General features: G+C 41.1%; 1 protein-coding gene across 6 annotated transcripts in view; it reads left to right on the top strand.

Annotated features, from left to right (window-relative positions):
• PLRG1 (pleiotropic regulator 1) overlaps window positions 1-14,360 on the top strand; it is a 204,895-nt gene that overhangs the window by 138,007 nt on the left and 52,528 nt on the right. For all 6 annotated transcript variants that reach the window (XR_015053148.1, XM_085863551.1, XM_085863547.1 and 3 more), the window contains 2 exons: window positions 11,291-11,393; window positions 11,682-11,790. Coding sequence is in view for 5 of the 6 variants with exons in the window: in XM_085863551.1 (XP_085719677.1) it covers window positions 11,291-11,393; window positions 11,682-11,790 (212 nt within the window). In the remaining variant the exon portion in view is untranslated. The remainder of the gene's footprint in view (window positions 1-11,290; window positions 11,394-11,681; window positions 11,791-14,360) is intronic.

The following is a 14,360-nucleotide window of genomic DNA, read 5'->3' as shown; positions in this document are numbered from 1 at the left end:
TATCATAGGTCACAAGGTTCGGCAGCCATCTTGGATTGAAAATGAATAAATTTTAAAAATCTTCTTCTCCAGAAGGGCAAGACAGATGAAGACGAAACTTCACACATATATTCCCCATGAGGTCCTTTCTCAAGTTTGTTAATTTGTTCTTGATCGGTCACATGGTTTGGCGGCCATCTTGAAAAAACCCGAAAACCTTCAAACATCTTCTTCTCCAGAAGCGTTGGCCCAATGAAGGGGAGATTTCAGAACTATATTCGGGACAGGAAGGCGATATAAGTTTGTTAATTTCGAATTGATAAGTCACATGGTTTGGCCGCCATCTTGGATTTAAGAAAAATATTAAATAATGTTTTCTCTGGAACCGCTTAACCAAACGAATCGAAAATTTGTAATTATCATCTAGCAGGCAGTATGCACGCTTGGTAAAAATTATGACATCACACGTCACGTGGTTTGGCGGCCATCTTGGATAGAAAACGCACCTTTACCGATTTACACGAAACTTCACAAACGTGTTCCAATACCAAGTTGGATGCAGAATATAAATTTGTGATGTCATAGGTCACATGGTTCGTCAGCCATCTTGGATTGAAAAATAATATCTTTAAACGTCTTTTTCTCTGAAACCACGAAACAGATCCAGGCGAAACTCCACCACTATGACCGCCTCTCCATGACGAATAAAAAGTTCTCACCCCCTTTTGAGGTACGACGCAACGTTTGGCAGCCATAGTGGATTGAAGGAAAAATATTAATTAATGTTTACTCTGGAACTACTGCATCAATAAATGTGAAACATCACCCTTATGGTGGAAGAGTCATGCGGAATGAGGGTTTGAAATTTCAACGGGATCGGGCCCAGGGTTTGGCAGCCATGTTGGTTTTAAGAAAAATATTAAATAATGTTTTCTCTGGAACTGCTTAACCTAGCGATGCGAAAATTTGCGTCTGTCATCCTCCATGATATCTGCATACATGGTAAAAATTATGAGGTCACAAGTCACATGGTTTGGCCGCCATCTTAGATTGAAGGATAAATATTAATTCATGTTTACTCTGGAACCACTACTTCTATATATGCGAAACTTCATATTTATAATTTAGGCTACATGTGAAACAAAAGTTTAAAATTTCAACCTGATCGGCCGTGTGGTTTGGCAGCCAGAATTATTTAATTATTTCAATCTGGTCGCCAGTAATAACGAAATTGAACGTTTTGTGCTGCCTGGTTCGTAACTCGTCTGTTCCGTGCCGTCTCGAAGCAGGCCTGTGTTTGTATCACTATTAAATAATGTTTTCTCTGGCAACGCTTATCCTTTCAATGCGAAAATTGCGACTATGATTTAAGTCTCACGTTGAGTCAAAGGCGGACGCGGACTGGGTACCCGGTCATCACTGCCAGCAGTTATAAAGTGGCAGTTCTAGTTAGGGTATCCAGTCAAATGGACTGGATAACCTATTGTTTTTCTTCTGTTTATTATTATTATTTTTCTTCCGCCGTAAATTTGCAAAATTTCAAAATTTTTTCGCTTTAAATGCCATTTTCTCAGAAATGGTAAGACCAATCGACACAAAATTTTCACCAAATATGTATCTTTTTTGATAGCATACATAATTGATAATTATGACGTCATAGGTCACATGGTACGGGCGCCATCTTGAAAAAACAGAAAAACTTTGGAGCTCTGTATCTCTGAAATCTTCTAGGGTAAAAAAAATTTCGCTTCATACATTTTAACAAGCTCCCTCTCGGGAATACGTGTGATTTTTCGTGACGTCATCGGTGAAGAGGTATCCCAGTGAAAATTCGTCAAGTAGAACGCCACATGGCAAAAATTTGAAATTTCTTGAGCGTCATCTACACAAAAATTCATCGTAGAAAAAAAATATTTTGTCGTCATCGGTGACGTAATTTGGCCGCCATGTTGTTTTGAAAATTTTTTTTAAAAAAATCTTCTTCTCCAGAAGGGCTGGACAGATTAAGGCGAAACTTTACAGGCACATTCCCCCTGAGGTCCTCTTTCAAGTTTGTTAATTTGTTGTTGATACGTCACATGGTTTGGCGGCCATCTTGAAAAAACCCTAAAACCTTCAAACATCTTCTTCTCCAGAAGCGCTGGTCCCATGAAGGCGAGATTTCACAACTATATTCGGGATATGTATGCGATGCAAGTTTGTTAATTGCAAAGTGATAGGTCACATGGTTTGGCCGCCATGTTGGATTTAAGAAAAATATTAAATAATGTTTTCTCTGGTATTTCATAAGCCATCGAAGTGAAAATTTGCAATTGCCTTCCTCCCTCAAGTCTGCATACATGGTAAAAAAATTTTACCTCAGAAGTCACATGGTTTGGCGGCCATCTTGGATGGAAAAATAGACCTTATCCGATTTTCACGAAACTTCACACACTTGTTCGGGTCGACGATGGAAAGCAGAATTTAAATTTATGATATCATAGGTCACAAGTTTCGGCAGCCATCTTGGATTGAAAATGAATAAATTTTAAAAATCTTCTTCTCCAGAAGGGCAAGATAGATTAAGACGAAACTTCACACATATATTCCCCATGAGGTCCTTTCTCAAGTTTGTTAATTTCTTCTTGATCGGTCACATGGTTTGGCGGCCATCTTGAAAAAACCCTAAAACCTTCAAACATCTTCTTCTCCAAAAGCGCTGGTCCAATGAAGGCGAGATTTCAGAACTATATTCGGGAGAGTAAGTCGATATAAGTTTGTTAATTTCGAATTGATAAGTCACATGGTTTGGCCGCCATCTTGGATTTAAGAAAAATATTAAATAATGTTTTCTCTGGAACCGCTTAACCAAACGAATCGAAAATTTGTAATTATCATCGAGAGGGCAGTATGCACGCCTGATAAAAATTATGACGTCACACGTCACATGGTTTGGCGGCCATCTTGGATAGAAAAACGCACCTTTACCGACAACTTAACACGACACCTCACAAACGTGTTCCAATACCCAGTTGGAAGCAGAATTTAAATTTCTGATGTCATAGGTCACATGGTTCGTCAGCCATCTTGGATTGAAAAACAATATCTTCAAACGTCTTTTTCTCTGAAACGGCTGAACAGATCCAGGCGAAACTCGACCACTATGACCGCCTCTCCATGACGAATAAAAAGTTCTCACCCCCTTTTGAGGTACGATGCAACGTTTAGCAGCCATATTGGATTGAAGGAAAAATATTAATTAATGTTTACTCTGGTACTACTGCATCAATAAATGTGAAACATCACCTTTATGGTGCAACAGTCATGCGGAATGAGGGTTTGAAATTTCAACGGGATTGGGCCCAGGGTTTGGCAGCCATGTTGGTTTTAAGAAAATATTAAATAATGTTTTCTCTGGAACTGCTTAACCTAGCGAAGCGAAAATTTGCACTTATCGTCTAGGATTGTGTTTACACATGTGGTGAAAATTATTACATCACAAGTTACATGGTTTGGCCGCCATCTTGGATTGAAGGATAAATATTAATTAATGTTTACTCTGGAACCACTGCTTCTATATATACGAAACTTCAAATTTCTAATTTAGCCGACATGAGAAACAAAAGTTTAAAATTTCAACCTGATCGGTCACACGGTTTGGCAGCCAGAATTATTTAATTATTTGAATCTGTTCGCCAGTAATAAGGAAATTGAACGCTTTTTGCTGCCCGGTTCGCAGCTCTTCAGTCCCACGCCATATCGAAGCATGCCTCTGTTTGCATCACTCTTCAATAATGTTTTTTCTGGAACCACTTTCCCCATGAATGCGAAACTTTGCGACAGTCATCTGCAGAAAGTCCCATGTTGTATCAAAGGCGGACGGACTGGGTACCCGGTCATCACTGCCAGCAGTTATAAAGTGGCAGTTCTAGTTAGGGTACCCTGTCAGTACAGGGTACCCTATTGTTTTTCTTATGTTTATTTATTATTATTATTTTTCCGCCGGCATTTTGCGGCCTGTTTTCGCTTTAAAAATCATTTTCTCAGGAACGCAAAGTCCGATCGACACGAAATTTTCACCGTAGTATGTATCTTTTTTGATAGCACAATCACGTTATAATTATGACGTCATTGGTCACGTGGTGCGGGCGCCATCTTGAAAAAAACGATAAAGTTTGGACCTCTGTATCTCGGAAACCGTGCAATGGAAAAATTTTTCGTTTAATACATTTTACTAAACTGACTATGGGGAATACATGTGATTTTTCGTGACGTCATAGGTGAAGCGATATACCGGTGAAAATTCGTCAAGTAGAACGCCATATAGGAAAAATCTGAAAAATTTTGAGCGTCATCTACGACAAAATTCATCGTCAAAAATGTTATTTTTGACGTCATCGATGACGTAATTCGGCCGCCATCTTGTTTTTTAGTGTTTTTTTTTAAAAAATCTTCTTCTCCAGAACGGCTGTGCAGATTGGGGCGAAACTTTACAGGTACATTCCCCCTGAGGTCCTCTTTCAAGTTTGTTAATTTGTTGTTGATACGTCACATGGTTTGGCGGCCATCTTGAAAAAACCTTAAAACCTTCAAACATCTTCTTCTCCAGAAGCGCTGGTCCAATGAAGGCGAGATTTCAGAACTATATTCGTGACATGTATGCGATGCAAGTTTGTTAATTTCAAAGTGATAGGTCACATGGTTTGGCCGCCATGTTGGATTTAAGAAAAATATTAAATAATCTTTTCTCTGGAATTTCACAAGCCATCGGTTTAAAATTTGCAAGTGCCTTCCTCCCTCAAGTCTGCATACATGGTAAAAAAATTTTACCTCAGAAGTCACATGGTTTGGCGGCCATCTTGGATAGAAAAATAGACTTTATCCGATTTACACGAAACTTCACACACTTGTTCGGGTCGACGATGGAAAGCAGAATTTAAATTTATGATATCATAGGTCACAAGGTTCGGCAGCCATCTTGGATTGAAAATGAATAAATTTTAAAAATCTTCTTCTCCAGAAGGGCAAGACAGATGAAGACGAAACTTCACACATATATTCCCCATGAGGTCCTTTCTCAAGTTTGTTAATTTGTTCTTGATCGGTCACATGGTTCGGCGGCCATCTTGAAAAAACCCTAAAACCTTCAAACATCTTCTTCTCCAGAAGCGCTGGTCGGATGAAGGGGAGATTTCAGAACTATATTCGGGACACGTAGCCGATATAAATTTGTTAATTTCGAATTGATACGTTAGACGGTTTGGCCGCCATCTTGGATTTAAGAAAAATATTAAATAATGTTTTCTCTGGAACCGCTGAACCAAACGAATCGAAAATTTGTAATTATCATCTACCATCGTGTATGCACGCATGGTAAAAATTATGACATCACACGTCACATGGTTTGGCGGCCATCTTGGATAGAAAAACGCACCTTTACCGATTAACACGAAACTTCACAAACGTGTTCCAATACCCAGTTGGAAGCAGAATGTAAATTTCTGATGTCATAGGTCACATGGTTCGTCAGCCATCTTGGATTGAAAAACAATATCTTCAAACGTCTTTTTCTCTGAAACGGCTGAACAGATCCAGACGAAACTCGACCACTATGACCGCCTCTCCATGACGAATAAAAAGTTCTCACCCCTTTTGAGGCAATGGCAACGTTTGGCAGCCATATTGGATTGAAGGAAAAATATTAATTAATGTTTACTCTTGAACTACTGCATCAATAAATGTGAAACATCAAGTTTATGGTGGAACGCTCATGCGGAATGAGGATTTGAAATTTCAACAGGATCGGGCCCAGGGTTTGGCAGCCATGTTGGTTTTAAGAAAAATATTAAATAATGTTTTCTCTGGAACTGCTTAACCTGGAGAAGCGAAAATTTGCAGTTATCATCCACCATCGTGTTTGCACACGTGGTGCAAATTATGACATCACAAGTCACATGGTTTGGCCGCCATCTTGGATTGAAGGATAAATATTAATTAATGTTTACTCTGGAACCGCTGCTTCTATATATGCGAAACTTCACATTTATAATTCAGGTGACATGCGAAACAAAAGTTTAAAATTTCAACCTGATCGGTCACGCGGTTTGGAAGCCAGAATTATTTAATTATTTGAATCTGGAAGCCAGTAATAACGAAATTGAACGCTTTGTGCTGCCCGGTTCGTAACTCGTCTGTTCCGCGCCCTCTCGAAGCAGGCCTGTGTTTGTATCACTATTAAATAATGTTTTCTCTGGCACCGCTTATCCTTTCAATGCGGAACTTTGCGACTGTCATCTGCAGAAAGTCCCATGTTGTATCAAAGGCGGACGGACTGGGTACCCGGTCATCACTGCCAGCAGTTATAAAGTGGCAGTTCTAGTTATTATTATTATTATTATTCCGCCGGCATTTTGCACCCTTTTTCGCTTTAAAAATCATTTTCTCTGGGACGCTAAGTCCGATCGACAGGAAATTTTCGCCATAGTATGTATCTTTTTTGATAGCACAATCGCGTTATAATTATGACGTCATTGGTCACGTGGTGCGGGCGCCATCTTGAAAAAACCGAAAAACTTTGGACCTCTGTATCTCTGAAACTTTCTAGGGTAAAAATGTTTTCGCTTCATGAATTTTATTAAGCTCCCTATGGGGAACACGTGTGATTTTTCTTGACGTCAGAAGTGAAGCAATACACCGGTGAAAATTCGTCAAGTAGAACGCCATATAGGAAAAATCTGAAAAATTCTGAGCATCATCTACACCAAAATTCATCGTCAAAAATGTTTTTTTTTACGTCATCGATGACGTGGTGGCCGCCATCTTGTTTTTTAGTGTTTTTTTAAAAAAATCTTCTTCTCCAGAAGGGCTGGACAGATTAAGGCGAAACTTTACAGGTACATTCCCCCTGAGGTCCTCTTTCAAGTTTGTTAATTTGTTGTTGATATGTCACATGGTTTGGCGGCCATCTTGAAAAAACCCTAAAACCTTCAAACATCTTCTCCAGAAGCGCTGGTCCAATGAAGGCCAGATTTCAGAACTATATTCGTGACATGTATGCGATGCAAGTTTGTTAATTTCGAAGTGATAGGTCACATGGTTTGGCCGCCATGTTGGATTTAAGAAAAATATTAAATAATGTTTTCTCTGGAATTTCATAAGCCATCGAAGCGAAAATTTGCAAGTGCCTTCCTCCCTTAAGTCTGCATACATGGTAAAAAAATTTTACCTCAGAAGTCACATGGTTTGGCGGCCATCTTGGATAGAAAAATAGACCTTATCCGATTTACACGAAACTTCACACACTTGCTCGGGTCGACGATGGAAAGCAGAATTTAAATTTATGATATCATAGGTCACAAGGTTCGGCAGCCATCTTGGATTGAAAATGAATAAATTTTAAAAATCTTCTTCTCCAGAAGGGCAAGATAGATTAAGACGAAACTTCACACATATATTCCCCATGAGGTCCTTTCTCAAGTTTGTTAATTTGTTCTTGATCGGTCACATGGTTTGGTGGCCATCTTGAAAAAACCCGAAAACCTTCAAACATCTTCTTCTCCAGAAGCGTTGACCCAATGAAGGGGAGATTTCAGAACTGTATTCGGGACAGGAAGGCGATATAAGTTTGTTAATTTCGAATTGATAAGTCACATGGTTTGGCCGCCATCTTGGATTTAAGAAAAATATTAAATAATGTTTTCTCTGTAACCGCTTAACCAAACGAATCGAAAATTTGTAATTATCGTCTAGAAGGCAGTATGCACGCATGGTAAAAATTATGACGTCACATGTCACATGGTTTGGCGGCCATCTTGGATAGAAAAACGCACCTTTACCGATTAACACGAAACTTCACAAACGTGTTCCAATACCCAGTTGGAAGCAGAATGTAAATTTCTGATGTCATAGGTCACATGGTTCGTCAGCCATCTTGGATTGAAAAACAATATCTTCAAACGTCTTTTTCTCTGAAACGGCTAAACAGATCCAGGCGAAACTCCACCACTATGACCGCCTCTCCATGACGAATAAAAAGTTCTCACCCCCTTTTGAGGTACGATGCAACGTTTGGCAGCCATATTGGATTGAAGGAAAAATATTAATTAATGTTTACTCTGGAACTACTGCACCAATAAATGTGAAACATCAAGTTTATGGTGGAACGCTCATGCGGAATGAGGGTTTGAAATTTCAACGGGATCGGGCCCAGGGTTTGGCAGCCATGTTGGTTTTAAGAAAAATATTAAATAATGTTTTCTCTGGAACTGCTTAACCTGGAGAAGCGAAATTTGCAGTTATCATCCACCATCGTGTTTGCACACGTGGTGCAAATTATGACATCACAAGTCACATGGTTTGGCCGCCATCTTGGATTTAAGGATAAATATTAATTAATGTTTACTCTGGAACCGCTGCCTCTATATATGCGAAACTTCACATTTATAATTCAGGTGACATGCGAAACAAAAGTTTAAAATTTCAACCTGATCGGTCACGCGGTTTGGGAGCCAGAATTATTTAATTATTTGAATCTGGAAGCCAGTAATAACGAAATTGAATGCTTTGTGCTGCCCGGTTCGTAACTCGTCTGTTCCGCGCCCTCTCGAAGCAGGCCTGTGTTTGTATCACTATTAAATAATGTTTTCTCTGGCACCGCTTATCCTTTCAATGCGGAACTTTGCGACTGTCATCTGCAGAAAGTCCCATGTTGTATCAAAGGCGGACGGACTGGGTACCCGGTCATCACTGCCAGCAGTTATAAAGTGGCAGTTCTAGTTTGTCTTTTTTTTTTTAATCCCGTGTGTGTAGCGCAAATGGGGTTAAGCAGTTGGTTCATTCTATCTATCTGTCTGTCATTCTATTTATAGGATCGAAGAACTGCTCCACTTGATTTCAATTGAATATATTGTTACGGATCTGGAAACCATTTGCATTCAACATAGATATAATATGTCCCAAAAGTCAGTTATGTCGTTAAGTATGTGTGTAGTCAGACCCCCTTCCTTTTGTCTAGTGGGAGAATCAAAGGCATGCATTGCGATTTATTTTAGTTGGTTGTTACATCTAACAAGCCTTGTAACAACCATCCCATCTGCATGACCCCTCGGCCCATCACGATCCATCACCAACCAGCTGCCTTCTCGCACCCTGACGTGCCAAGGCAAGATCTCGCGGTTCCGGTTTCTCGGCTCCCAGAAACGTTGTAACTCTTTCACGACGACCTTTGCAACATTGATACTGTTGCTCGACAAGTACGAAACCGCATGGAAGAGAGGGTGGGGCTTCCCGGCAGAGGCCGAAACCCTGCCCAGGAAGGGCGAGTCCATGGGAGCCTACCCAATCAGGGCGGGGAATGACGTCTGTTCGAGCGAGCCCCGCCTCCTTTGAGGGAGGTCCATAAATTCTCGAGACTCTCTGAAGCGGTGGTTTTTTTGGCGTTGCTATGAAGGGGTTCTTACGAAGTTTGTCCGGAGGTTTTCGATGGGGTTGTTGTTGAGCGTGCAGTTCTTTTGAAGTGGAGGGTTGAGCAGAAGGTCGGGAAGGTGGCGAACGTGTCTCTGCTGGCCCTCTACAAGGAAAGGAAAGAGCGACCCTGACCCCCTCCATGGACCCCGCTATTCACCACCCGAGCTCCACCATGAACCACGAGTCCCACACGTGCGACTGGGGACCAAACCAACGACCTTTGTCAGGTGCCGCATCGCGGAGCACCCCCTTCCTCCGACGGTCAGGTACCTATCTGGACTCTGACCCCCAGCTCGTCTCTCTCCTCGGCTGCGAGGATCCAATAAAGAACTCTGGGTTTATTTTCATTTGTGTGTGTGTCTGCGTGTGGGCCCGTCTTGTAAGTAGAACTGAATAAGTGTTTTTGGATCATTGTAAATATTCTTTGTTTGCATATTCACGCTAAGTCTTGCTTTGTGTCTTCATTTGCTGTAAATAAATCTCACAGAAATGTCCCCAGTCCGTTTCCGTCTCTTCTTGCATTGGTCCAGCATGGTTTGGATCTGAGTTTCGACGGGGTTTTATCCCCGATAATCCGTTCATTCCAGCCGGCACGGCTTTGGCAGTTTCCGCTCGGCTGCACTCGAACCGGAATTGGTAGTCGGTTGAGTGACCAGTTCGAGCAAGACGTGCCTAGGGCGTGGTTTCCCTGGTTGTCGAAATCGCGGAGTTAATTAGGTAAATTGTTTATAGACAAATAGACCCTACGCTACGCTGTTGAAATATTGGTGACCACGGTCAGCCAGCGACTCGCCTCGTCATGGAATTATCCGGAGCGACGGCCTCCAATTCCAGGGAGTCTGGTGGAGACGATGTAGCTTTCCCCACCTAGTGGTCGTTCTTGCCCCCGACCCCTGGCCCGCAACAATATATTTTGAACACTAAAAAACACGAATCGTAACACGAATCTGCAGTTTTGCATTACTTTGGCTCTGAGTTTGGCAAATTGTACGGCGTCTCTTGCAGAGTGCACATACGCACTCTCAATAAAGCAATTGCAGTCAATCAAAATTGTTTGTTTGGCAGTCAATCAAAATTGAAAATCATTTCAAGCAGGAAACTTACTGTTTTATTAACATAAAGGACACAAACAAGCATGAAGAACTAATTTAATGTGTACAATAAGGTGGTGCAAAAAAGGGGTGCATCAGCGATTGTAAACTTCTGAGTCAATTTCTTTGGAAGATAACAGATATCAATTCATTGTTTTGTTGTTTTATCTCCAACCTTCAAAACATATTTAGTTTCAACTGAATTATATACTTTAACACTGTAGAAGACAACTCGCCTTGTTTGCACTTCCAAAAACCTTCAGTGAAGCAGTACCTGGACAAAATTGTGTGCCATCTCAACCAATCAAATTTGCCACATGCTCTGCGGGTGCAGTAACAGTTAGATTCAGACAAAATGGTGGTGCCGAGCGATGCAACGACAGAACTAACTTCGTCCAAAAAATATTTGTTCAAGTGCATCTTTTTCTCAAAGGTCATTCCAAAATCGTCAGTTTTGGCGGACGGTTTATCTCTGCACTGTTCCATCCGATATATTGGGTTTGTATGGTTACCATTATGCCTGTTATTCAATTTTTACGAACAAAGCTAGTGTAGATAATGCCCAGAAATGCAAAGCAAGAGTTGAAAAGAAACTTCCTATATCCTTTTTCTCAACACTGCAGGATATTGTGTTCTATTAACTTTCCAGATAGTAGTTTTTTCTGTCCTATTTATTTGTCATGTGGGGGTTTCAGCGCAATCTAAAATATATCAATTTATTAATTGCAACTTGTCCTCCCACCCCTGAGCGTGTAATATTTTGTTTTGCACTCTAGATCTGGGACATCCGCACCAAGGCTAACGTGCATACACTTACTGGACACACCAACACTGTGGCAGATGTGAAGTGCCAAGCTGTTGAACCCCAGGTCATCACTGGTATGCTACACTGGCATTCATCAAATCTCACTCCAAGTTATATCTGTTATCTTCCATCACCCCAACCCCCCACCTCCACACCCTTGGCCTTTCTTCGAACACTCATGGGTTTTTCTCTTGGCATCCCATGTTTGTTATTTGCAGCAGTAAAAGTGCTGTTCGCCAATGCCATTTTCATTATTTTCATCCTTGACGTTACGAGGCAATCTGGTGTTGATGATTGCTCCATCAGTATCGCTTTCTGGTCAAAAGACAATGGACTTGTTGTTTGGCTGTGGTTCTGTGCAGGAAGTCATGATTGCACAGTGCGACTCTGGGATATTGCTGCAGGAAAATCTCGTGCTACACTCACCAACCATAAGAAGTCCATCCGTTCCCTTGTTGTGCACCCACGGCAGTAAGTGTGGGATACAGGTTCGTGGGACAAAGTCTAGTTGGGTAGCCGCAGGAATTTTTTTATTCAATTTTTTCATTTGAAACATAGTATTTTGTGCAAACTAGAGTGTGTGATGCCACACACACCTGTTAATAACACGTTTTGTTAGTACAGACCACATCTACAGTGGAATAAATCGCACAAGAGTGTGTGTGTGTGTGTGTGTGTGTGTGTGTGTGTGTGTGTGTGTGTGTGTGTGTGTGTGTGTGTGTGTGTGTGTGTGTGTGTGTGTGTGTGTGTGTGTGTATAAATTGAAGTTTTTGTTTGTTTGTTTGTTTGTTCATCTGCACACGCTAATCTCCTTAACGCTGAAAGATAGGAGGAAACCTCTGAAACAACAAATGTCGGGACGAGCCCCAGGAAGGTTATAGGCTAGGTGGCGAGGCCCCTCGGCTGGTGGGGGGAGGGGGGATTTTAGACGGCAGTTTATATTTAATGGGATTTTAAAGCCGCGGCCACTGTTAAAATTGATTATGATGGCCTTGACCGTAAAATCCCATTAAATATAAACTACCGTCTAAACCCCCCCTCCCCCCCCGGCCCAGGGGCCTCGCCACCTCGCCTATAACCTTCCCGGAGCCCGTCCCGACATTTTTTGTTTCCGAGGTGTTTTTTATTTCCCTCTCACCAACCCCCTGAGGCTATGACTGCCGTGGCCCAATAGGGAACTGATACTCTGCTCGTGTCAGACCGATGTACAGAAGATTAAATTCATTCAAAAATAACCTGGGCAATGCCGGGTGCATTCAGCTAGTATATATCTTCTGATATATATATATATATATATATATATATATATATATATATATATATATATATATATATATATATATATATATATATATATATATATATATATATATATATATAGTAGTCGTGTTTGTTTGTTTGTCGTCTTATAACTCGAGAACTACACTTCACAGAGCAAAAATATAGGCATATTCGGAATCAGCACGTCTCAGAAGTACTTTCACACACCTAAAGTCCCTGTCACACCTTGACGATTTAGCCAGCGTATGCTGATTTATGAAAAATTTGTCTAAAACGCTGGTACACGTCGAATACTTTAAGAGCACGCTGAAAAACACTGCCATACGTCATAGTACGCTGGCGTTAAACGTTGTACTTTTGGGTTTTCCTCAATTTTTTTCATGCTTGAAATTTTACGACGTATGCCGGCATATGACTCACACGTTCCGCTACGCTGGCTATAATTTGTAGGCACGATATGCAATCGTTGACACACGTCGACACACGTTACTTTTAAGTTGCTCATAAGTCGAAACGCGTCAAGGTAATGTTTAGCGTACCCGAAACTTATTCCAAACCTATGAGTAACGTTTTTTTAAGGCCCGGTCACACCTTGACGTTTTAGCCAACGTATGCCGATTTTTGAATTTTTTTTCTAAAACGCTGGCACACATTGAATACGTTATGGGTAAGTTTTGATAACATTGAGAGCACGCTGAAAAACACTGCCATACGTCGTTGTACGCTGGCTTTAAACGTTGTACTTTTTGGTTGTCCTCAAATTTTTTCATGCTTGAAATTTCACGACGTATGCCGGCGTATGACTCGCACGTTCCGCTACGCTGGCCACAAGTTGCATGCACGGTCTGCGATCGTTGACAGACGTCAACACATGCTACTTGTAAGTTAATCATAAGTTGAGACACGCCGAGGTAATGTTTAGTGTACCCGAAACTTATTTCTAACCTATGATTAACGTGTTGTTGGCACGTTACGCGATCGTTGCCACACATCGACAGACGTTACTTTTAAGTTACTCATAGGCTGAAAGACGTCAGTATAATGGATCGTCCTTGCGTCAGCGTCCACGGCCACGGCCAGGACACTTATTTGCAGCATTCTTCAAACTTTTCTTCGGCATGATGAGGATGTTCACACTTCGATGTCTAGCTTGGCTATGATTCCAATTGTCCATCGGCAGCGTCTATTTAAAATAGTCGAGTTTGAGCGTTTTAACACGTTCAGAAGAAACGCTTCAAATTTCAAAACCCCAGCGTCAAAAAACAAAGGCGAGTGAGAGCAATTTAAATCGTTCATTGTAAACAATGAAAATAGTTGAGTGGTACCGTTTAAAAGTCGGTGAGTGTAAAAAAAAATCCAATTGTTGAGCGCAAGCGTCTACTTTCAATAGTGGAATTTGAGCGATTTAGCACGTTCAATAGAAACGATTAAAATTTCCGAGCGCCAGCGTCAAAAAACAAAGGCGAGTGACAGCAATTTAAATCGTTCATTGTAAACAATGAAAATAGCTGAGTGGTACCGTTTAAAAGTCGTTGAGTGTAAAAAAAATCCAATTGTTGAGCGCAAGCGTCTACTTTCAATAGTGGAGATGCAGCCATTTAAATCGTTGAGTGGCAGCCTATGAATAGCAAACCCCACGTCACCGGCAAAGATAAACTGCCGCACGATATGGATATGTTAGGCTATCGTTGGGCATAGTTTGTGAACGCCGGCTTCACTATAATTATTCGTTGGTATATCGTATCTATAAGTAATCAAAG

This window comes from Eptatretus burgeri, chromosome 18 (genome assembly GCF_056783735.1).
Source record: "Eptatretus burgeri isolate ZD-2024b chromosome 18, Ebu_testis_v1, whole genome shotgun sequence".
In the NCBI taxonomy this organism is placed as follows: domain Eukaryota; kingdom Metazoa; phylum Chordata; class Myxini; order Myxiniformes; family Myxinidae; genus Eptatretus; species Eptatretus burgeri.
Note: the sequence above shows the minus strand (reverse complement) of the source record. Positions and strands in the feature narration are given on the sequence as shown.